This window comes from Rhinoderma darwinii, chromosome 4, assembly GCF_050947455.1.
Source record: "Rhinoderma darwinii isolate aRhiDar2 chromosome 4, aRhiDar2.hap1, whole genome shotgun sequence".
NCBI lineage: Eukaryota > Metazoa > Chordata > Amphibia > Anura > Rhinodermatidae > Rhinoderma > Rhinoderma darwinii.
In genome coordinates this window covers 87,667,353-87,693,821 of record NC_134690.1, presented here as the reverse complement: position 1 = coordinate 87,693,821, position 26,469 = coordinate 87,667,353, and the positions used below count along the sequence as shown (strand labels likewise).

The 26,469-nt window shown below is 44.5% G+C and overlaps 1 protein-coding gene across 1 annotated transcript in view; it reads left to right on the top strand.

Moving 5' to 3' along the window:
• Positions 1-26,469, top strand: part of SNORC (secondary ossification center associated regulator of chondrocyte maturation) — a 56,837-nt gene that overhangs the window by 13,720 nt on the left and 16,648 nt on the right. The window contains exon 2 of the mRNA XM_075861323.1: positions 16,782-16,955. Coding sequence (XP_075717438.1) covers positions 16,782-16,955 — 174 coding nt within the window. The remainder of the gene's footprint in view (positions 1-16,781; positions 16,956-26,469) is intronic.

Genomic DNA, 26,469 nt, shown 5'->3' with positions numbered 1-26,469 from the left:
ACAGCAAATTACAGTACAATAAATGCATATGTAGGTTTGAAAACCCCTTTTATATGTAGCAAAAAATCTCAGTGCCCAAAAACTAGCATGAAAATATGTAGCAAGTCCGTTCTGTTTCGTGTTTAAACCCTTGAATGCATAAGGGTATGTTCACACGAGGTCATTACGTCCGTAATTGATGGACGTATTTCGGCCGCAAGTACCGGACCGAACACAGTGCAGGGAGCCGGGCTCCTAGCATCATACTTATGTACGACACTAGGAGTCCCTGCCTCGCTGCCGGACAACTGTCCCGTACTGAAAACATGATTACAGTACAGGACAGTTGTCCGGCAGCGAGGCAGGGACTCCTAGCATCGTACATAACTATGATGCTAGGAGCCCGGCTCCCTGCACTGTGTTCGGTCCGTTACTTGCGGCCGAAATACGTCCATCAATTACGGACGTAATAACCTCGTGTGAACATACCTTAAGGGTGAAAGCCACAGTGAAGCAAAATCCTCAGGTAACACATGCAGATTTTGTGTTGGATTTTTTTCCCGCTGCATGGCCCAAGCCTAATAATTATTTCTCTTTAAGTAGTTGTAAGACTACTTTCACATGTGCTGCGGATTTTTCATTTCCATTTGCGGGTGGAAAATCCACAGCGTATTGCGTTAGTAGCAAAGGGGATGAGATTTTAACAAATCTCATCCACACACTAAGGAGAATTTCCGGGCAGAAATTGACCTGTGGTGCAGATTTTTAAATCCGCATCAGGTCAATTTATTCTCCAAGATTGTTGCATATTTGTTAGCAAACATTCTGATTTTTAATTGCGAAAAACTGATAATTCAGAGCAGAAATCGCAAGTAGGAACAAAACTCCACTTTAAAATAATATAAAAAAAAAAAAATTATACTCTCCTACCCTGGTGGTCCCATAGCGATGGCTCACTGTTCCCAAAGTTGTACTTTGTGCAGCTGGCCTTCTAGGATGACGTTTCATGCTAGGTGTCCGCTGCAGTATATCGCCGGCTCCGACAGTCACATGGGACAAAATGGCATCCCAGGAGTCCAACTCAAAACAGTCCAGGTCGGGGAGCAGGGACGCGTTGCTATTAAAGACTAGGGGAAATGTGTCCAAACCCCCCCCCCCCTCCCCCTCTGATGTTAGTCTGCGGTGACAAATCCGCCTGCAAATCTACTACAAAAAGTCTGTGTAGCCCAGGCCGGAGAGGCGATCCTACATAGACACTGACAGACATGCTGAGGTGTTACTTAGTTCTGTTTCTCAAACTACTATTCACCTGTTGAATACCTGGACAGAGCTACCTGAGTTACAGAAGTAACATGATATGTGGGTGGTGGGGCACATGACTGACGCCATCTTTAGTCTATTCAGTTTTCCTTTGGATGCATTACTATGGACAAATCTGTGGGCTATACCATTTTTTTTTTTTTTTTTTTTTACAAAGGCAACTACACTGATATAAGAATTATGTGAGCAGATTTTTTTTTAGCAGATATCCATAACTGTAATTTACTACTACCTATCCAAACTTTTATACCCCGTCCTAGTCTAGAATTTTAACTGCTATACCACATTTCTGAATACATAAATACCTCCCCAGACTCACTACATTACACTCACTCTTTACTTATGGACCTATATGTGCACATTTAGTACCATCAACGTGTGCAGTCCGTTTAGTTAGGTTGTGTGACGCAGCTTTCTGGCACACCCCCAATACAAATTTTAAGTTCAGCTACAGTATCAGAATCCAGGTCAATGCGCCAGATCCAAGATCATAACATAAATACAGCACTAGAACCAAGCAGTATAAAGATCAATTGCTAAGTCATATAAGTTTATATAGTTTAAAATGACATCCTTGACCCCCCCCCCCTAAACTGCAGTAATTAGTAAGTAGCTTAAAAGATTTGCATTCCCCCGCTGTAAGCCTGCAAGCTAGCGGTGTGCTGCATGCCGATAACAGGTCTTAGGAGTATGCATCGCACGGCCCGTTTGCAGAATTACAACAGTGGAATGCAAGTGAGTAGAAAGATAAAAATTACAGATTCGAAATCTCTTTTCAGCTATGTTCGGATTACTGTAGTTTACAATTACAGTAATTGTCAGAGACAGAAAAAAAACATCTAAACTCAGTGACTCACAGGTGACGTCTTTTCAGATTGGAGTCATTCACCTTCATTTTCTTCATCCAGATGTCTTTATCTCCTCACTTTTCAGCACGATCGCATACATTGTGCTCCCGGTACATTTTGCTCCATGAATAATAAAAATAACTTTCCTCACACTGCCTTCTGAAAAATAATGCCCCTACTCAAGTAAAAAAAAAATACTCTCCTGATGTTTCCGCTCTGATGCCTTAGCCTATTCAGGCCAGTCTCCTGTGGAACGACAGAGAAAGTGCTGAATAACAGGAGAGGGAGCCTAGCAAGGCTCCCTGCAACACTGCTACAATATTTAATTGTATTAGTGTCTTCAGTACACAGGACAATTAAATCCAGGGAAGGGGATCGGGTCGGCATGCCACCTCTCCCCGATTCTGCAAATCGGCTGTTATTTTTCAAAAACCAGTTTGGGAAAACCGGCTGCATCCAATCCATGGATCCTCCTCTCTCACTTCATGTCACGTGGGCAATGAGAGAGAGATACTACTAGAGCTTCTCACTGTCTAGTATCTACAGTTTTACGCTAGACTGATTATTTATTTTTTTTAACTTTTTGAGGTTTTTGAAAATGATAGAGAACCTTCAGGGAGAGGGGAGAGAATTACAGACTCCTGGAAGGTGAGGAAGATGCCCCTTTGCCTAATAAGGTATATTGACAAGTTTCATACGGTCACATGTACTGCTTATTAAAAAAATCTTAAATGATTGGTGCACTTTAAGGCCCCCTGCACACCGGATGGCAATGCTGCAGATTATTACGAATCTGCACTGCAGGTCCGTTTCTGCACGTGTTTTCTGCATTTTGTTCCGCACCGTGTGGGTGAGATTCCTTAAAATTTCATCCACTTTGTTGCTATTGTAATACGTTGCGGAATTGCCGCCTGGAAATTCTGCAGCAATTCCGTCCTGTGTGCAGGAAGCCTTAAATTAACTTTTCAAACAAATGCTAATTTAACCCCTTAACGACATCCAACGTATGGGTACATTGTTGTCGTTCGGTACTTAACGCAATCCAACGTATGGGTACGTTGGAGCTTTAAGTGGCCACTGTGTCTAACAGGCGGCCATCTTTACACGTGGCCCAGGGGGGTGCACCCCCCCCCCCCCCCCGCATCGGCTATCACTGCGGTCGGGCAGTTCAGACCGGCCAATCACTGCTTTTTGCGACTGTAACCTAGCACTGTGCCACAGTGCACAGTGATACGGTGTGGATTGGTGCTGTCTAGGACGGCACCAATCCCGGCCATGTACTTGTAAGGCAGTAGTGATGGTGCCACACCCCCGATCGCTACCATTGGTCGGTCAGCATAGACCGACCAATCTTAGCCATGGAGGGCGTTTCAAACACTCTTCACCAGCTCTGCCCACCTCATTCCGGTTATGAACGGTGAGCAGAGCTAGTGTGATAGTCTGGACCAAATACTTACCATTGCTGAGGCCTTCTGTGCTACGATCATCCTCTTCTGCATCTTGGTGTGATCACTTACTTTGATCATCATCAACTGTACCGCTGCGGTTTGTTTTTTTTAGCAGCAGCACTAGTGATTCCTGAATTTCCCAGTCCCTGTTCAAGCACCCCCTACCCCCCCCCCCCCGTCCTACAGTTTTGCACCATCTCCGCGTGTGCGCCCTGCGGCCGCTGAGTGCTGATCAGTGATCGACATCACTGATCAGCATATGTGGTAAAAAAAAATGTATGCAGGTTTTGTTTTTTTCGTTTTCTGCCAGCACCATCTCAGTGTGTGTGCCTTGCAGCCTCTGAGAGCTGATCAGTGACCGCCATCGTTGATCAGCATTTGTACTCATTTTTTCATTATTCATTATTTTCAATGAGCCCGGACCGCAGAAGATGGCCGTAATAAGACATGTCCGTTCTTTCTGCAGTGCGGGCTCCCGGGCCATGCACAGACCGTAAAAACTACAGTCGTGTGCATGGCCCCATAGAAATGAATGGGGCCGCAATTCTCCCGTGGATTTTCAGGACAATTGCGGCCGCAAAAGCACGTTCGAGTGCATGGGGCCTAAAGCTACAGTAACCACTGACACTAAATATAACACTATATTTTAGAAAAAATTAGTATAAGAAATATACTACAGGTTTTTTCTCAAATATAGTGTTACATTTAGTGTCTGTGATTACTGTAGCTTTATAGTTAGTCTAAATTGACTTCAATATAATTTTTATACTACAGTTTTTTTTAGCACTAATATATAGTGTTACAGATTTAGCATCAGTGGAGGAGTTTTGTTTTTTTTACTGAAGTTCTTCACTAAATTTTACATAGCGTAGTTTTATAATTTTAGCCTAAATTTACTGCAGTAGTTTTTATACAAAAATTTTTTTTTAGCTGATTCAACGTCATGAATTTTTAGTTTGTGTCAGGTAGTCAGGAAATTCTTTACAGTTTTATATTGCCATCATTTTTTGTTACTGAAGTTTGTTCGGTAAATTTTTTTATACTTTTTTTTTTTCTAAACTTTTATTTCCTTTTTTTTTTTTTTTTATTTATTCCGCAATTTTGAAATACACGTGTAAAAGCACAACACACACAACCCCGTGTAAAAATAGAATCCGTGTTACACGTGTTCAAGCACTACACCCCCCTAATAAAAATGTCCCAATCATCCCAAAGGGTCTATTCAGCAGAGGAGGCATACGCCATCCTGGCTTCTGACACTGATTCCGCCAGTGAGGGAGAAGAGGAATTTGATGAGGTGGAGGAGGAAGACAAGATGTATGGGACATCTTGTCTTCCTCCTCCACCTCATCATCCGGTGATGAGGAACCCCCGCAAAGGCGACCCAGAACATCAGCTGAGGCAACCCCCCAGATAAGTGATCCCGTGTGAATTATGAGCCTCAGATCCCCGAATTCATAGGCAGCTCAGGAACTCATTTTGAGACTGAAGGGTTCACAGAAATAGATTTCTTTAAAGGTTTTCTTCAGTGAGGATTTAGTGAATTTAATGGTGGCCCAGACCAATTTATATGTCCAGCAATTTATTGCCCAGAACCCCACCTCATCATATGCTAGACCCTTCAAGTGGACCCCTGTAGATGCAGCGGAGACGCTCAAATTGTGGGGCCTTGTGCTGCATATGGGGCTAGTAAAGGAGCCACAGATCAGGCAATACTTGAGTACGGATGTTTTGTACAACACCCCAATTCACCACATGGCAATGCCCCGCACACGCTTTGAAGCTATTCCTAAAATATCCGCCCCGTGATGACCCAACATATGACAGTCTATTCAAAATCAGGCAAGTCATTGGTCATTTCTGTACCAAATTTCAAGACTCGTATACTGGGAAGAATAACATTGTATTAGACGAGTCTTTTGTACATTTTAAGGGTAAGCTAAAATTCCGCCAATACCTCCCCAGTAAGAGGGCAAGGTATGGGATAAAAATGTACAAACTGCGAGAGTAGCTCGGTACGCCTACAGGTTTCGGGTTTATGAAGGGAAGTACACCAGGATTGAACCCACAGAATGCCCCCCCCCCCATCCGGGGAGTTAGTGGGAAAATAGTGTGGGATTTGGTGCACCCACTGCTGGACCAGGGTTATCAACTTTTTCGCGTATAACTTCTACACCAGCACCCCATTATTTAAATGCCTCTCCACCAGAAATACTGCAGCATTAGGCACGGTGCACAGAAACCAGAGAGGCCTCCCTAAAACACTGCTTGTCCAACGTGTCAGAAGGGGTGAGAGCAGGGCATTATGCAGCGAGAACGTGTTGTTCTTCAAGTATAAGGACAAGAGGGATGTCCTAGTCTTGACCACAATACATGGGTATAGCAGTACCCCTGTACGAGGTACCACCACAGTGACCCACAAGCCAGATTGCATCGTGGGCTATAACAAGTACATGGGAGGGGTTGATCTCTCAGATCAAGTGCTAAAGCCCTATAGTGCCATGAGAAAGACAAGGGTGTGGTACAAAAAGGTGGCCGTGCACATGGTACAGATGGCATTGTATAATGCTTACGTGTTATCCAAATGTGCAGGCCAGACAGGGTCATTCCTTAATTTTTAAGAGGAGATTATCAAGGTGCTTGTGTTTGAAAACCAGGCTGGGGAGGGCCAAAGCACATCTGCTGAAAGTGAGGGTGCCCGTATTGTACCAGGGAAACACTTTGCCGTGTATCCTTTTATTATACTCTGATTTGCTTTTAACAACTTACACATGTCCCCACATTATATATTGAAATACCAGTAAATTTAGATTTTCATTTTTCCGGCCTATTCCGATAATTTCTGCAAAAAACTTGTGGGGTCGAAATTCTAACTAAACCCTTAGATAAGTTCCTTGAGGGGTCTAGTTTCCTAAATGGGGTCAGTTTTTGGGGGTTTCCACTGTTTTGTCCCCTCAGGGGCTTTGAAATGCGACATGGCCTCCGCAAACCATTCCAGCTAAATTTGAGCTCCAAAAGTCAAACGGTGCTCTTTCAATTCTGAGCCCTGCCATGTGTCCAAACAGCCGTTTATGACCACATATGGGGTATTGTGTTAACTCAGGAGAAACTGCTCTACAAATTTTGGGGTGCTTTTTCTCCTTTAGTTCTTGTGGAAATGAAAAAGAATTTAGCTAAACCTACATTTTATTGAAAAAAAATTTAGATTTTAATTTTCCTGGCCTACTTCCAACAATTTATGCAAAAAACCTGTGGGGTCTAAATGCTCACTTTTCCCCTAGATAAATTCCCTGAGGGTGTAGTTTCCAAAATGGGGTCACTTTTGGGGGGTTTCCACTGTTTTGGCGCCACAAGACCTCTTCAAACCTGACCTGGTGCCCAAAATATATTCTATTGAAAAGGAGGCCCCGAAATCCACTAGGTGCTCCTTTGCTTCTGAGGTTGGTTCTTCAGTCCATTACCACTCTAGGGCCACATGTGAGATATTTATAAAAACTACAGAACCTGGGCAATAGATATAGAGTAGCATTTTCTGGTAAAACCTTCTGTTACAGAAAAAATGGATTAAAGCAGATTTTCTGCAAAAATAAGGAAATTTGTAAATTTCACCTCCACATTGCTGTATTTCCTGTGAAGCACCTAAAGGGTTAATAAACTTTCTAAAAGCTGTTTTTAATACATTGAAGGGTGCCGTTTTTAAAATGGGGTGATTTATGGGGACTTTCTAATATATAAGGCCCTCAGTCACTTTAGACCCGAACTGGTCCCTAAAAAAAAATAGCCTTTTGAAATTGTCTTAAAAATCTGAGGAATTGCTTCTAAAGTTCTAAGGCCTCATGCACACGACCGTAGACCTGTGCACGGCCGTGATTTTCGGGTCGGCCGTCAGCGGACTGTCAGCCGCAAGCCGCCCGCAAATCAATGAGCCCGGACCGCCCGCAAATCAATGAGCCCGGACCGCAGAAGACGGCCGTAATAAGACATGTCCGTTCTTTCTGCGGTGCGGGCTACCGGGCCGTGCACGGACCGTAAAAACTATGGTCGTGTGCATGGCCCAATAGAAATTAATGGGGCCACAATTCTCCCGTGGAATTGCGGCCGCAAAAGCACGTTCGTGTGTAACGTCCTAGAAAAATGAAAGAATGTTCAAAAAACGATGCCAACTTAAAGTAGATATATGGGGAATGTGAATTCGTAACTATTTTGCGTGGTATTACTATCTGTCTTACAAGCAGATACATTTAAATTTAGAAAAATGCTAATTTTTACACATTTTCTCTAAATTTTGGTGTTTTATTTACAAATAAACACTGAATGTATCAACCAAATTTTATCACTAACTGAAAGACCAATGTGTCATGAAAAAACAATCTCAGAATCACTTGGATAGGTGAAAGCATTCCAAAGTTATTACCACATAAACTTACACATATCCATTTTGGAAAAAAATGGCCTGGTCCATAAGGCGAAAACAGGCTGTCTCCTGAAGGGGTTAATAGTATATCTGACATAGAACAACTTTGTTATTTACTTAGGCCCCATGCACATGAACGTGCTTTTGCGGCCGCAATTCCCCCAAAAACCTCGGGAGAATTGCGGCCCCATTCATTTCTATGGGCCCGTGCACACAACCGTGGTTTCCACGGTCCGTGCATGGCCCAGGAGCCTTAACCCCAGAAAGAACAGACGTGTCTTATTAAGGCAGTGTTCTGCGGTCCAGGCTCATAGAAAATAATGGACGCGGCCATGTGCACGGCACGCGATTTGCGGGCGGCTCGCGGGTGACACTCCGCGGCCGGCCAACCCAAAAATCACGGCCGTGTGCATGAGGCCTTACTGTTTAGGTGTTTTATCCATGTAAACTCTGTTAAGTTACTGGCACTAGATGTCTCCCTACCTGTAATCTGTTGTCCACCACCTGTAGTCAAGCAGTGTGTGTCCCTGGTTACGGAGCAGAGAAGACGGGCTGTAGAAGGTGGGGTGGGGGTGGGGGTGTGTCACTTCACTGTTTGTCCATAGAAGTCTATGTAGAGGGGAGGTGGTGCTGGAGTCCGCAACACACACACACACACACACACACACACACACACACACACACACACACACACACACACACACACACTGTAGGGGGAGGGATGAGCAGGGGGAGGAAGCAGGAGCAGAGTGATAAAGATTCAGGCTGTTGGTAAGATTCCAATGTCACCCCAGTGCTGGATTCTCAGCTACACTGCTCGATACTACTGTATAATGTCCTCCATGCTGATGCAGCTTCTATATATGTGTGTGTTAGATAGCGATAGGACAGCAGGATTCTCCTCTTCTACACCGCGTTCCAAATTATTATGCAAATGTTATTTTTCGCTGATTTTCCTAAATAGTTGATGCAAATGACAGTCAGTATAATCTTCAAGCCATCAACCGTTGGAGTATAATGCAAATTTTATTGAACAAATCTCCTAATGATAACAGATTTTTTTTTAGAAGTAAAAAACTCAAAATGCACTGTTTCAAATTATTATGCACAACAGAGATCAAAACATTTTAAAGGTTGTAAAGAGAACTAAAATGGTAATTTGTTGAATTTGCAATATCAGGAGCTCATATTTACAGAAATCAAAAGCTCTTTCATTCAAAAAAAAACTTAGCAGGCCAAGTTACATGTTAACATAGGACCCCTTCTTTGATATCACCTTCACAATTCTTGCATCCATTGAATTTGTGAGTATTTGGACAGTTTCTGCTTGAATATGTTTGCAGGATGTCAGAATAGCCTCCCAGAGCTTCTGTTTTGATGTGAACTGCCTCCCACCCTCATAGATATTTTGCTTGAGGATGCTCCAAATGTTCTCAATAGGGTTGAGGTCAGGGGAACATGAGGGCCACACCATGAGTTTCTCTCCTTTTATGCCCATAGCAGCCAATGACAGTCGTATTCTTTGCAGCATGAGATGGTGCATTGTCATGCATGAAGATAATTTTGCTACGGAAGGCACGGTTCTTCTTTTTGTACCACTGAAGAAAGTGGTCAGTCATAAACTCTACATACTTTGCAGAGGTCATTTTCACACCGTCAGGGACCCTAAAGGGGCCTACCGGCTCTCTCCCCACGATTCCAGCCCAAAACATGAATCCGCCACCTCCTTGCTGAGGTCGCAGCCTTGTTGGGACATGGTGGGCATTCACCAACCATCCACTACTCCATCCATCTGGAGCAGCCAGGGTTGCACGGCACTCATCAGTAAACAACACGGTTTAAAAATTAGTCTTCATGTATTTCTGAGCCCACTGCAACCGTTTCTGCTTGTGAGCATTGTTTAGGGGTGGCCGAATAATAGCTTTATGCACACTTGCAAACCTCTGGAGGATCCTACAACTTGAGGTTCGCGGGACTCCAGAGGCACTAGCAGCTTCAAATACCTGTTTGCTGCTTTGCAATGGCGTTTTAGCAGCTGCTCTCCTAATTCTATAAATTTGTCTGGCAGAAACCTTCCTCATTATGCCTTTACCTGAACGAACCCGTCTGTGCTCTGAATCAGCCACAAATCTTTTCACAGTACGATGATCACGTTTAAGTTTTCTTGAAATATCCAATGTTTTCATACCTTGTCCAAGGTATTGCACTATTTCACGCTTTTCGGCAGCAGAGAGATCCTTTTTCTTTCCCATATTGCTTGAAACCTGTGGCCTGCTTAATAATGGGCAACGTCCTTCTTAAGTAGTTTTCCTTTGATTGGGCACACCTGGCAAACTAATTATCACAGGTGTCTGAGATTGATTACAATGATCCAAAGAGCCCTAAGACACAATACCATCCATGAGTTTAATTGAAAAACTAATTAAATGTTTATGACACTTAAATCCAATGTGCATAATAATTTGGATCATGGTGTATGTGTGCAGTGTATAGAAGACATGATAGCAGATAGGCTCTGCCCACTAGCTCAGAGACCACTGAGAATTAGAGATAGAGCTTGCAGAGGGAAAAACTGCTAAATAATGCCACATACAAGTCATATAATGGCCAGAAATATTAATATCTTTATACTGTCAATCATCACTTGCTGTGACTGCCTTTGTGAATCTGCTCTGCCTGTGTGTGGTCTGAGGAGCTCTATGTTGTCACTGTTGGAATCACTGTTTACCACAGCACGTCAGTGATTTACAATGCATTTGAAAAGTCTTCAGACTCTTTCACTTTTTTTCACATTTTATTATGTTAAAAAAAGGGTTTTCCCCGTCATTCTGCACTCCATACCCCATAATGAAAAAGTGAGAACAGAATTTTAGAAATTTTTGCTAATTTATTAGAAATGAAAAACTTAAATTTTGCATGGAGATAAGTATTCAGACCCTTTGCTATGATGCTTGAAATTTAGCTCTGCGTGCCTCCTATTTCTCTAGATTATCTTTGACATTTTTCTACACCTTGATTGGAGTTCACCTGTGGTAAATTAATTTGATTGGAGATGATTTGGAACGACACACCCCAGTCTACATAATGTCTCACAGCTGACGTTGCATATCAGAGCAAAAACTAAGCCATGAGGAGGAAAGAACTGCCTGTAGAGCTCAGAGACAGGATTGTGTAGAGGCACAGATCTGAAGAAGGGTACAAAAAGAGCCCTGATTTGAACCCAATCGAACATCTCTGGAGAGACCTGAAAATGTCTGTCCACCGACGTCCCCATCCAACCTGACAGAGCTTGAGAGGATCTGCAGAGAATGGCAGAAAATCCCCAAATCCAGGTGTGCAACCCTTGTGGCATCATACCCAAGAAGACTGGAGGCTGAAATCACTGCCAAAGGTGCTTCAACTAAGTCCTCCCTAAAGGGTCTGAATAGTTATGTCAATGCTTTATTTTAGTTTTTCCCTTTCAATAAATTAGCAAATATTACTGACCTGTTTTCACTGTGTCATTATGAGGTATTGAGTGCAGAATGATGGGAAAAGTTTTTTATTTTTTTGTACAAAGCCTCAACATTGAAAAATGTAAAGGGTCTGAAGACTCCGAATGCATTGTATCAAGGCTGGCACAAACCGTTTTGAGTAGATTCTGGTTGGCTTCCACTTGTTCTGCCTACGATACCATGTTAACATAGGGAATTGAAGCAAAGATATTGAATCTCTAGTTTGCTGGTGGATGTGACACAATGACTAATGTGATGGTGCTATGTAATGACATCTGTGCAGTAGGTGTTTTTAACACCGTTATACATCCTGTAATGGTTAATCAGCTTGTGCAGCCAGTCTGAACGGGCAGAGCTGCAATGTAAAGCAAGGAGAACAGCGCAGCAGCCTGAGCCTCTGATGAGATAGGAACTGGATTTGAGATTTCCTACATTCACACGAGCGTGACAGATTTACACTCGTAAAAAACGCGTTGCATTTTGCATCAGTGTGCTTTGTGAGTGTAATGTGTTTTTCACGCACTCACAAGCACTTTTTTTTCTTCAATATAACCAATGTGCGTCCGTGGTTTTCATACACCCATTGACTTCAATGGGCGGCTAGGTGCGTGAAAACGCACCAATGTAGGACATGCAGTGCGTTTCACGCAACCGAAACTCGCTGCGTGAATAGTCTCATTGAAATCAATGGGGTCGTGTGATGTACGTTGTTCAACGCACATCACACGAACGAGAATCACGCTCGTCTGAATGAGCCATAAGGCACAGAGTGTAAAGTATAGTACAAGGCTGGTGAATTGGGTTTTTACAAAACACAATTCAAATACAACCTAAATCTGCAGCATGCCCTATCGAAGGTGGATTTCACCCGATGCAACGCAATGGATTTTTGCTGCATATTTTAACCTCTTCCCGACGTATGACATGTACTTGTGTCATAGCCAGTAGGGGCATAATAGGAGACTGTCAGAATAATGGTAAACTGCAATACATTGGTATTGCAGTATACCGTGCAAGCAATCCAATGATCGCTGGTTCAATTCCCCTAGGGTCACTAATAAAAAAAAATGTCCAAAAAAATGTATATTAAAAGATAAAAAAACAAACCTATTCCCCCTAAAGCATTGTAAAAAAAATAAAAATAAACGAAATATTACAATATATACTGCGTTAACCCGCACAGTAAACGCAGTAAAAAAAATAAAAATGTAAAAAACTAGAATCTGTTTTTTGGTCACCTCATCATCTAAGAAAAAATGGAATAAAAAACTTGCATGTACCCCAAAGTGGTTCCATTGAAAACTACAGCTCATCTCGCAAAGAATAAGCCCCCATACCGCTCATTCGATGGAAAAATAAAGAAGTTATGGCTCTCGGAATCAGTCGACACAAAACAAATTTTATTTTTAAATATCAGTTTTTCCCTTATAAAAGTAGTAAAATAAAATATATATAAATTTGGTATCGCTGTAATCTTATTGATCCGCAGAATAAAGTCAACATGTTTATTTTATTGCACAGTGAATGCCGTAAGAACAAAACCCCAAAAATTATGGAGGAATTGCTGTTTTTTTCCCCATTCCACCGCACAAAGAATTGTATCGCCGTTTCCTAGTACATTATATGGTCTAATAAATGCCATGAAAAAACACTACTCATCCCGCAAAAATAATACCCTCATACGGCTATATTGACGGGGGAAAAAAAAAGTTATGGCTTTTGCAATGTGGGGAGGAAAAATGAAAATCCAAAAAATTGCTGCAAAGGATAGGCTAGTTCCATATCGTATTTTGTGCGCTCTGTGTGAACTTAAGTTGACATTTGGACCAATTACACCATGTGGTAAGGGGCACAATGGGTCCAATAAAAAGGTAAAAAAAAAGAAACGTTTGCCATAATAGTTATGAAGATCCTCAAATGTTTTGAGGTACACATACTGTTAGAGAACCTTTCACCTCCCCATACATGTGCAGCATGTAATGGGCAGGGCTGCACAAACCCTGGGGTACTTAAAAATGTTTTCCTTCCCTTCTTCGTTATTTAGATACAATTATATTTGGCGCACGATATTTAAATAACCCCCTGAACTGTCAAGGGGGCGTGTTACTATGGCTGTGAAAGTTGTCCAATCATCTACGGACAGTGCCATAGCACGAGCTGGAGAGAGGAGAGCGTGTGGGCGCGCAGGTGATCAGTCTTGTACTTGTCTGCCGAGAGCTGAAGAGTGAGAGCGTATGCGCAGGTAAAACCACAGGCACACCCCGACGGAAATCATTAAAGTCAATCTGATTCGTCGGAGAAGAACAATGGAAAGCCAAATGCAGATGTAAACAGGCTCCAACTAAGTTGGCACAGACTTGACCAAGAGTAGTTCACCTATCCGATGTCTGCACAGCCCTACATCAGACCTTTCCAAGAGTTCAAACCCTCATCTGATTTGTCTAATAGCCCAGAGCTGAAATCTCCCAGCATTTCACGCTGGATTAAATGGGTTTTAGGGTAACACACATGATGGTCTTACCTCAATGTGTGGGTGGGGGTCCGACCATGAGCCACCCATGAACAGCAGAACAGAAAGTCTACAGCGCAGGCATAGATTCATGTATATACATGTGGCTTTGAATGGCGCGGCAGCTCAGCGCCATTTACTGATTTTGTTCCTTCATGACTTGACTACTAACGTTTGGTTTGCGCTGATTAAATAGCTATTGCCAGAGGCTTCCAAACTATCAGATGTCATTTCTAGTACTGGTCTCCTCATATTGAGCAAAGTGAAGTTTTGTGCCTCCTCAGGACCCTCTGCACCCCCTACAACGCTATACATCCCTGGATATAACTTACTTCTAAGGCTGAGTTTTTTTGCAGGAGGAAAATCTGCTTCAAAATTCCGTTTGAAATTTTGAGGCAGATTTTGCTCTGCCTGCACGCCTATTTTCGCAGCGTTTTTCGCTCACAGCCATTGAGCGCCGCGGGCAAAAAACGCAGCGAAATACGCTTTCTCCGCCTCCCATTGAAATCAATGCGAGGCATTTTCGGCAGTTTTTTTGGCGCGTTTTCCGCGTCAAAAAAATCGTCAAAAAACTCAGTGTGAACTCTCCCTAAGACTAAGCCATTTGCCATTTATGATTTTTAGAATTATTAGTCTTAATGACTTCAATATTGTGAAAGATGGTAAAAAAAATAAATGCTTCTGATGTGTCCTAAAAATTGTCATAATGAAAATTCTTGTGCCGCTTCTAAATCATTGTTTTATATAAATGGTACTGAAAAGTTATAAGTGAACAACCATGACTTTTACCCAATGGGTGATTTAAAAAGAATGACATTAATAGTTTGATGCATAAACCTGGGTTATCACTTATTTGAGGACAGGATATTTAGTTTCCACACTTTTGGAACGCTTTTACATGAGGGATTTATGGTACAGAAAAAAAAATGGATGCATTACCACTGATCACATATGGGTGGCACTACCCGACCAATTAAGTCACCTCATTCCTCTGTATTTGGTGCATAATATTCAGTATGAGAATTCAGAAACATTTTTGTTTGAAAAAGAAAGAAGACAAGAATTTTATGATGTAAGTTTTGTCCGAAATATTTAGGCAAACATATTGGGGGAGTTTCATGAAAACTGTCTAACAGAAAACCTGTCTTTGTTGCCCATAGCAGTATTAACCAAGCTCCTTGGCTCCAAATTAAATCTGTAACAGAGCCCCCTCCTACCGTGTGCCATGTTTTCCTATATGGTAGAGTGGTCTTTGGGTCTACTCAGGCACCAGGGCCTGGATGCGACCACTACCTCTGCACTCCCTATATCTACACCCCTGGTTTTCCCCAAAACTTACCTGATTACGTATTAGGCTGGATTCATACACAGAATTTTGCTGCGTTTTCGGTGGCGTTTTTATCACTGCCTTTTTTTAGGTCAAAACACTGCTGCCAGATGTTACTTTAAAAAGGACTTGTCACTTCTCCGGACATGTCTATTTTAGTAAATCCTTGTATTTCCCATGAAATAACAATTCTGAAACATATTTTCTTATAACTGCATTGTGCGTTATTCCTCCTAGAAATGAATAAATTGACAATTGACATCCCCATGTAATACTCTGCAACTGTCAGCACTGATATGACATTGTCATTGTAGGGACACCGCCTGAACTGGTAACACCCAGTTGTCAATTTATTCATAAATTTCTAGGAGGAATAACAGGGGAATGGTGCCCAGCCAGCTATCTCTGCTACTCAGTGGCGCACTGTGACTAGGAGGACTGCAAAGGGAGGGAGGGCCCATAACTACGGATATAATGCACCCATAAAAACCGACCTGGCAAGCCAGCTGTGATGTTACGGGAGATAGGTGCAGGTCACAACACATACTCAAACCAGCAATGACCTGCTGTAACACCAGGGTCAAGTTGCCGTGTCAGTACCCTGTAAGATCGAGGCTAGGGGGAGGCAAATATGCGGGATACACTGGCCAGTCAGTCTGTAAATGCTATTAGCTGCTGCAGAGGAGCAATAAGTGAGTGAGCTCCCTGCCTCTACTTGCTCACAATCCGGATGTCAGAGCGCAACTGCGGTTCTTAAAACTACAAGCAAGTAGTAGCTCTATGAAGCCGAATCTCGGCTCTGTTCTGACACTCTTTAGGGGTTGATGAAGCAGCTGAGTCATGGACAATCAACCCCCCCCCCCCCTCCAGAGCCATTTTCCCCTATTTTAATCTGCCACTGACCTTGTTCACACATTCACATTTTGTTTATTCTAGGGGAGAATACACGGCTTTGCCTTTGCACTGAGTTTTTTTCTGCCAAATTCATTTAGAATCAAACAGAAAAATAAATAAATATCATGGCATGTCCCATCAGATGCCATATTACGGAGATATTCTCCCCTCAGGATCTCCATACGGATATGCGGGTACATACGGTAGAATGGGGCACAGTGACTCTGGGTGCCTCTATACAGCGTGCATGCTGAGGCTTTACTTAGTATGATCTGATCTTGAGATGCTCTTGGGTTAATTCTTCACATTATTTCCAAACAACGCTGACACTTCTGTCATGGTCATACGAGTATACCGATTCATTTTTCCTGTGTTTTATTCTTTATTTCTTTAGTAATAAGTACATTGCAGTCAATGTGAAATGCTGCTTATTTTTATTTTGTTTGAAAAAATATTGGCAAAAAGTCAAAATGATGAAGCAATATAATCAGCAGATCAGTTTACTATATTCTAAATGTCTCTTCATAACCAGTCTTCTCATCTCTCAGTAGGCTACCCCCAAGCAGCAGCACCCACTGTCTGGCAAGAACCCCCAGAGCTTCCTTCTGGAGCAGAACCCATTGAAACCACGCCATCTGTACCCCTTTCTGATGTCACTGGGGTTCCACCTGATGCATCTGAGCCAGACCCCACATTTGAAGACCCTTTGGGTAACAGTGATGGTATGTAGGGTCTTTACTTGCTGTGATAGCATGGGCTGGGTAATGTCGCTGGAGTATTTACCTGCAGTTTGTACATAAAAGCAGTTTTTTATATTTTTAAGGGTGTGTTCACATCAGCGTTCGCTTTCCGTTGATGGGTTGCGTCTGAGCTTTCAGTCGGAGGAACCCATCAACAGAAAGGCAAACGGAAACCACAGCTTCTGTTTGCATTAGCATTGATTTGAATGGTAAAAAAAAACAACAACAAAACATATGCCAAAATGACTGACACATTCTGGCCCATAGAAAACAATCAGATACGTCATGTGGTGAGAAGGAGCTTTTCTTTTTTTCACCCCACGTCTTTCTTCTTAATACTTTGTTGCACCTCAGTCACACATGGAAATCGTATGAAATTACATGTTTATTCCTTTGGACCATGGCTGTGGAAAGATGTGTGTAGGTCACAAGACAGTCGAAACTGGAGCGATCACACTACTAAAATCTGTGCGTGTGTTGCCATAGCCTCAGATTTTGGTTATTAGTTATGAAATAACTCCACATGTCTGGTACATTTTCTGGCTCATGGAAGAAATCTATGTAAGTCTAAATTGATTTTGAGAAGTTGGCCGTAAATGCTCAGGTCATTGGAAAAAATATATATTTTTGGGATTTTCAGGCAATTCTACCCGACCCCTCTCCATCAAGATAAAAAGCTCATCAATGAAATAATAAAATGTTTATTTTTTTTGGTAAATTTTTTTGATAGAAAGTTTAGTTTTGAATGACCTGAGATGATTTCCTGTACAGTATATACCATCTGACCCACTAATGTAGGGACCTATATACTTAGGCCTCATGAGTCTTTATGGCAGCAGACAGCATACATTGGGTCCGTATGTTGGAGTTGTAGTCGCTCTGTGTACTGCAGTATGGTGGCTCCATCTGATTGAAAATGGCAAAAATTACGGATTTCATATGACTGTCTGAAATAGCCTTATGCTATCTCGGAGTACAGTATGGGTCCATTGATCTCTATGGGTGTTATAGTTAGATGCATAACAGAGGCGTCTGCATGAGCCCTCAGTAAAATTTTGGAACATGTATTTAAAGGGATCCTGTCATCAACATCTTACCTGTTAAACTCGCCGGACCCCTCAATGGCCGCAGCTGTCCAGAGTTCATATCTGTTCTCTTCTTTCCTGAAGTCCTCCTCTGTCAGTAAATATAGTCGTTTAAACTTTTCCCGCCTTTTATGGTAATTATTTTTCCCTCTGGGATGCAGCTTCTTAACCACACCCACTGCCACCACCTGTCTGGCCCTGACTGGCTAAGGAGCTGTCAATCAAAAAGAAGTAGGTGGAGTCCACTCTGAGATGCTGGAGGAATGAAAATCTGACTCTTTTCAGATGAAGATTTGACTCTTTTCTGCTCATTTGCATACGTGTGGGACCACTGAAAAATGGAATACTAAAGCTACAGAGCTCACTTAGAACATATTTATAGCTTAGATGACAATGATTTTTCACCCACTTTCACCAGGTATTGCTGGCTTTATAGCTAAAATGCTGGTGACAGGTTCCCTTTAAGCAAGTTCTCCTGTAATTTGGCTTTCATAACCAAAAGCTTTTTTGAAACGGTTATGTAGACGTCTCAATGGAGCAATAATCTGCTCTACTCCTTATATTCTCCTTGTCTCTAATTGCAAAGTCTTCGAAAATGTATCTGCCTCAGTGCGTACACACTTAATATCACAGGTTGGAAATCTCATTATCTAAAAAAAAAATTTTTATCCATTTTTTATTTAATTATTTTTGTCATTCTACTTTCAGACTAATATTTTTAATATTTTATAAAATTAACCGCTCTCGTCTGCTTTATACCGATGATGGGATCCATTGGTGAAGCCCCAAGTGCAGCCATCAGTGGCACATATTAATTGGCACTTCACTTTCGCTTTTGACGGTCAGCTGAGGATTTTATTGTCACGCGTTATGTGACATCATTGATGAAGTGATCAAGTCTGTCATGCTGCAAGACCTTAGAAAAACGGGGATATTTATACTTGGATAACAATGGATCTTCTTATTTCAGCTAATTGTTTAAGGACTATATTTGTTCTATTTAGGATTTTGAATATTAATTTTAGATTCATAATCTTAGTGGGAATTTTTTATGGATTTTTCAACTCTTCGGTGGTCACTATTGACCAGTCTTGGGCTTGCTTTTGATTTTCATGAAAAATGAGAATGCCCTATTTTTAGGTGAATGTTCCAGCCTCAACTTTTTAGATGTAGGGTGCCAAAGGCCAACTCCAATAGATTATGTAATCGGATATATTATTAGAGGCATATTTTGAGCTATCGATCTTTCAAGTTATCAGTTTAATGTGAAGCTGCAAACTTTCCATTTATGCCTATGGCTGGCTTCAATTTACCCCAAAGGCAATGGCGTTTCTATAGGGGTCGCATTTGCGAATGGGTCCCTAAGCCAGGGGGACCCGCAGGCCCCCCTTACCACACTAACACTGACTAGGCTGTACTAAGGAGTCAGGATAATCACACTGCCGCACTCCGCGCTGTATCAGGCAGCAGTGGTGAACGTGCATGCGCTGCTGTGCCCTTACTTTCCCGTCATTAGGATGAATTTGCTCTGGGCACTCGTCTCTGTGCCTGGGTTATTCTCCCCCTTCATTTATGACATTTAAGATGCTAGTAGTCCCTGCCTCCACACAGAACTGCTGTTCCGTACTGTATCATTTAGTTCAGTAAAGAACCGCAGTGGGGAGGCAGAGACTCCTAGCGTCATAAATGTCTATGATGCCAGGAGTCCCGTTCACATGTACCGTGGTCGGGCTGGGAAATCCAACTGACACACAGACCGTTTTTCATGGCCCAGTTGAGGTCGTGAACATGATATATAAGACCTGAATCCGGTCCGCGGGAATGACGGGTTCAGTGACAGCGGGAGACACGCAGGATCCACCTGTAGTCGATCACATCTAAGTTATGAACTTAGATCTGATGGATAACAGGTGGATCCTGCGTGTCAGAGACACGCAGAACCTGCTGTCACTGAACCTGTCAGTTCCGCTGACCTGACTGGTACAGGATTCAGCGTAAGATACAGCTGCTCTATATACAGGATACAAAGCAGTTGTATCTCAAAAACATAAAATAATTTTTAATAAAGTCTAATTATAAAGTCTAATTATAAAGTTGCACAAAACACACTGACCTTTTTATTAGGAAAAAAGAAAAATCGCTTTCAGCCTTTGAGGATGCTGTAAAATAGTCCCAGTCCACTGGTGTAGAAGCACAAGCTGTGTTTGCTGTGCCGACCTACAAGCATACCTCCCAACCGTCCCGGATCCGGCGGGACAGTCCCGGTTTCTCACTGCTGTCCCGACGTCCCGGGCGGTCTGTAAATGTCCCGCTGGGCTCTGCATCAGAACAGCTGATCGCTGCTGACTGCAGCAGCGATCAGAAGAAGGCAGGAGTCTTGCGGCGGTGTTCTCACTGGGAACGATGCCGGCCCGTGAGTGGACCAGTCCAGTCACCTGACCTGTCACCTGACCTAACCGGTCAGGTGACTGGACTGGTTCACTCCCGGGCCGGCATCGACACCAGTGAGAGCGCCACTGCAAGACTCCTGCCTTCTTCTGACGGTGAGTGACGCAGAGATTCACACGACAGGGTTTCCCGGCCGGGTGACGGCTGTTCATAAAACGTGCTTTGTGTGGAGCTATCTACAGGGGTGCTGTGTGTGGAGCTATCTACAGGGGTGCTGTGTGTGGAGCTATCTACAGGGGTGCTGTGTGTGGAGCTATCTACAGGGGTGCTGTGTGTGGAGCTATCTACAGGGGTGCTGTGTGTGGAGCTATCTACAGGGGTGCTGTGTGTGGAGCTATCTACAGGGGTGCTGTGTGTGGAGCTATCTACAGGGGTGCTGTGTGTGGAGCTATCTACAGGGGTGCTGTGTGTGGAGCTATCTACAGGGGTGCTGTGTGTGGAGCTATCTACAGGGGTGCTGTGTGTGGAGCTATCTACAGGGGTGCTGTGTGTGGAGCGATCTACAGGGGGGCTGTGTATGGAGCAATCTACAGGGCGCTGTGTGTGGCGCTATGTATAGGGGGGCTGTGTGTGGAGCTATGTACAGGGGGCTGTGTGTGGAGCTATCTAGCACTGTAGCACTATCTACTGGGGGCTGTATCTGACGCTATGTACAGGGAGGCTGTGTGTGGAGCTATGTACAGGGGGGCTGTGTCTGATGCTATCTACACGGGGGCTGTATCTGGAGCTATCTACAGGGGGGCTGTGTGTGGAGCAATCTACAGGGGGGCTCTGGTGGATGATTTTTCCATTGACCGGTAGCAGAGTTACACAACTGGAAAAAAAAAATCCCCATCATGTAACTCTGCTATCTGTCAATTGAAAAGTCATCCACCACAGGGTCTCCCTCTTGACTTTCATTGTTCTCAGCCTTTTGGTTTGACCTGCAGCAGCCGCCGTGATGAGCAAATGTTATACCCAAGATAGGAAAAGTAACATAAAGACGATATAACCGGATCCATAATATCTGTGATATCCAGACAGTCTAGGACTGTGCGCATACCGCCATCGTGTACATGCCAGGATGGGTTTACCTACACCGAGGCCGACACCAACTGAACTTTTAAATGTGGGTTGACACGAGGGTCGGCCACAGCTTTATTTATTATTCCAATATTTTAAAATAACTGTTATCCGCTTATACCCGTATGCCAGCCTGCCTAAGGCAGGGCATGTAGGTCACTTCTTTTAATAACAAAAATACCACCACGAGGAGGATGCGCATCCTTAACTGCGCATACCTCCTCCCCCCCCCAACCTCCGGTCAACCTGAACAAAGCCTCCTCCATCCCATCCTGGAGTCCGGACAAAATGATGTCCAACCCGATATCAGTGAGCTGTACCCCATCCTGCAGAAGTAAACACCTGTTATCTCCTTCCAATTGCCTATGCCTAATAACCACTCCTCCACCGGCTCTGGCATACCTGGAGACCCTGGTGTTTAACAGGCACCTCCCCCTTTCAATGGCATGAAGAACACGTGCACCCTGCCATTCCGCCCGGGGAATCACCTCGGACCAAACTAGAACCAACTGTGAGAAAAAAGACGTGAACCTCTCTAGATCAGATTAATCAACGCTATCAGTTCGCCTAAACGGACGGAACACAGGTTATTCCCGCCAACATGGATCACCAGCACAGTAGGAATCTCGCGCTGCCTGCTAATAGACACCACTTCAGGCAAGACCTCCAACCATCTCAGGCCACGAACTCCCCTCCAACGAACGTCGGCTCCCAACACACCCAACGAGAGACCTCCCGGTCGTATGGAAGCCCTTCGTTCAGCCCAAAAGACATATGAGTGCCCGAGGATCCATATTACGGGGCGAGAACCTGTAATTAACAAACAACATTAATGTAAAATCAAATCCGGATGAATATAACCAGCAAAACATTCAGAGCGCCACCGCCCAATGCGGCGGACCTCGCCGTCGGGCAAGCCCAGTTCACTGGCCGTCGTAGCAGCCCCGATACGAAATGAATGGGTGCCAAACTCCTTAGGGGGGAAACCCGCACTAGATAGAACGGTCCTGAACACCGCCGAAAACTGGAACCTAGTAAGTGGTTTGCCATCTATATGAGATAGGAATTGGGAACCAGACAATCGTGCCCGCGAATATTGTGCAATAGCCTGCACGGGGCAGGCCGGGCCGCAGGGATATCCAACAACCTTTACCGAATACGTCTGTCTTGGACTCCCTTATGCGGAAACGGACGCCAGCGCTGTATAAGACAACATCGTTGACTAGTAGTCCGCCCAGGCGGGCGGCTGACATGGCAACTAATTCGGAAATGCGTAGGGCACCGAAGAACGCCAAAACAAACGCTGCTGTGAATAAAGAAACTTCAAAAGGGGAAGAACACACCCCGGCTAACCCCTGTAACAACTTTAGGAGGATCAGATAAGATACCAGGCACCTGGACTCCCGCCTAACCGCAGATTTCTTCCAACCCTTCAGCGCCTGGGTTATGAAAAAGGATTTAGTAACATCCGGCCAAGAGCGCAACTAAAAGAAAAAGGCCAGGCCTGAAAGTCGACGCTGCGCAACCGCTCCTGAAACCCCCCGCTCAAACAATTCTGACAAGATAACATGTAAGAACTAAGGGTTGCTTCGTCAGGCGTCAGGACCCGCTCGCCAACAACATCTAGCCACTCGTTCCACGCCTTACCGTACGAAGCCCAGGAGGATGGGGCAAGAGATGCTCTCACGAGGGGGACCAGTTGAGATCCAGCATCCTCCACAACGTATCCGAGCAGCTGGCCCCCGCCATGTCCGCCTGCGGGCAAAGTGAACGGAACACCTACCAATTAAAACGCGACAAAGCATCAGCAACGTTATTATGGACACCGGGGATATGCCAGGACCTGAATTGGATGTTGTGTTGGAGACATCGTAACACCAGACGCCTGATCATCACAACAACAGGAGGGGAAGAAGAGGTTAAGTGATTGACAGCATTCATAACCCTGGAATTATCTGACCAGAACACCACTGATGAATTAACCAATCTTACGCCCCATAGCTCGATGGAAACTATGATGGGAAACATCTCAAGGAGTGTCAAATTTTTACACCAGCCCCTATCCCGCCAAGATTTTGGCCAAGGGGCCGTGCACCACGAGGAGCCTAGTATAGCACCAAAGCCGGCGCAGCCAGCTGCGTCCGTAAACAAATGAATCTCATGGTTGGACACCGGGGGCGCCCTCCAGCAAGTTTGCCCGTTATACTCAGCTATAAAATTTAAATCACACCTGGAAATCACTCCTAAGGGCTGAAGTAATGCGCACGTAGTGCATGGGGGACCGGGCGCCGGCCATAGCTAATGACAAACGGCGCGAAAAAATGCGACCCATGGGCATAACTCTGCTCGCGAACACCAACAAACCCAACAATGACTGAACCTGCCGGAGCTGTAACTTCTTGGCCCCCGTGGGCGCGGACAGGTGTGATCTCCGTTTTAGAACCTTGTCCGCTGGCAAACGAAATACCATTTGGACGGAATCCATCTTGATTCCTAGGAAGGACAATACCGTAGTCGGACCCTCAGTTTTTTTCCTCTGAAAGGGGGACGCCGAAACGGGCGGCCAAATTGCGAAAGGAATTAAGTAAAAATTGGCAACATGTCGACATGGAGGGGCCTACGAAAAGGAAATCGTCCAAGTTATGTGTAGTAGAAGCACAACCCGTTAAGTCCATCAAAACCCATTCTAAGAAAGAACTGAAAACCTCGAAATAATAACAGGAAATGGAGCAACCCATGGGTAAACACATGTCATAGTACAATCGCCCCTCCGACTGGCAGCCGAGTAAGTGGTAACAATCAGGGTGAACAGGTAACAACCGAAACGCAAACTCCACATCTGATTTAGCCATAACGGCTCCCCGACCAGCCTGGCGGACTAACTCGACTGCCTTATCAAAAGAGACGTACGAGACGGCGGACTGGTCCTTATCTATCCTGTCATTAACTGAACTTCCTTTTGGGTATGACAGATGGTGTATTAAGCAGAATTTACTGGGCTCCTTTTTTGGAACTACACCCAAGGGGGAAACTCGCAGGTTGGGGAATGGCAATTCCGAAAAGGGGCCGGCCCAGCTCCAACTCCTTGGCCAACTTAGCTATGACAACCGCTAGGAAATCAACCGCCGATTTCAAATTACCCGAAGATGAGGGTGACGGGTTGTAAATGAAAGGGATAAAGAAGCCAAAAGAAAAACCCGTTCTAAGCAGGGCAACTTCCCCCATCTTGGGGTACCGGTCTAGCCATGGCAACATCTCTAACACGCGTATTGGGGTCCTCAATCCTACCCGTATTATTGGGACGCAGGCCTTGGGAGCTACGACGGTTGCAACGCACAGCTGGCTGGGCACCCCCGCAGGAAGAGCACTCGTGCTTAAACTTGCAGGATGCATAAAATTTAGTGTCCCTCGTTGAAGAGCCAACAGGAACCATTACGCTTAATGTTGTGGGCCCCGACCCCTGCGGGAGAACCGCCGAATGCCGGTGAAGGGGCCGCTGGCTGAAAGGGGCGCTGCAACATCATAAGCCGTAGCCATACGTCGGTTGCTTTAGTATCCCAACCCACCTCCGGTTTTTGCGCCATACGCCTACGAAACTCCTCATCATAACGCCACCAAGCTGAACCCCCGTGGGACTTGTAAGCGCTAAAAACAGTATCTAGGTACACAAAAAGCTGGAAAGATTTCTCCGGGCAATTCTGGGAAGCTGCGCAACCTAACACCGCAAAAGCCTCCAACCAATTATTAAAAGTTTTTGCCACTTTTGGCTTAGCCGGAACCCCCCTTTCAAAACGTCTTTCCCTGTCGACAGTCGCCGAATCCACGGACACCAAGGACCAAATATCAACGTATTCATTACGCGCTATTTTTTCCCGGGTATCGTCAGACAAGTGAGCGCCGAGGGGGGGGATACCACAAAAATAAGTATACTTGAAGACGGGCAGGGAAGGACCTGTCATAGACGTCGACGCGTCAACTAGCGTTTTCCAAGCCTCAGCCTGCGAGGCCGTGGTGGCAGAGGCGGCTACCTTGCCCGACAACAGGGATCGTAACCCACTAACTATCTCAACGTCCGATGTAACCCCTGAACCCCAAGCCCGAAGACAATCATACTCACTGCGTCCAGACGCCATCACAGGGACCAGGGCCGTCGAAGGTGGAGGGGGAGGAGCAGGTGCTGAAGATGCTACTGGCACCTCTGCCATCCTTGATCTTGTGGACCGGCGGCGATCGGATCCCCGTGTGCTATGGTGACACCCGTCATGGCTGCCCCTTTGACTGCCGTGGTGGGACGACCCAGTGCGAGAGCTCGACGATCCGGAACTCGAGGATGAAGGAGATCTTCTACGTCGCGGACGTCGTCTGCTTGCACAACGCGACGAGCGGCGTCTGGATGACCGCCGAGAGCGGGAGCGACGAGTCTAGTTGGTGCCCCTGGAGCTTACTGACGAAGCCCGATCAGTGTTGTCTGCTATCCCGAGACCATTGAAAATAACTAATGTGCCAGAGGCACAATGAAAACCATTTTCCCAGCTACCAACTGAATTAGTATAAGATATAACTTTTAATGGTAAATTGATTAAAAAGTCCAGGAGGGACAGACCAGCACACAAAAAAGTTAAAATTAGCTAGAGACCATTAGCATATGCTCTTTGGAAATGCTGCCAGGGAAGGCAGAATTTAGTGCACAAATCCTGTTACGATAGGATGCCTATATCAGCAGCTGCAGACTGCTCGACAAGCGCTAGTATACTGGAGTATAAGAGATGAAGGCTAATAGGTCATAGCAGTTAAAATTACTAAGTGTATAGCCCCCCCGACATGTTTCGTTGTTCACACAACGTCCTCAGGGGATAACAATGGGGCTTGTGAGCGCGCGCTCTACTTCCTTGTAATTTAAA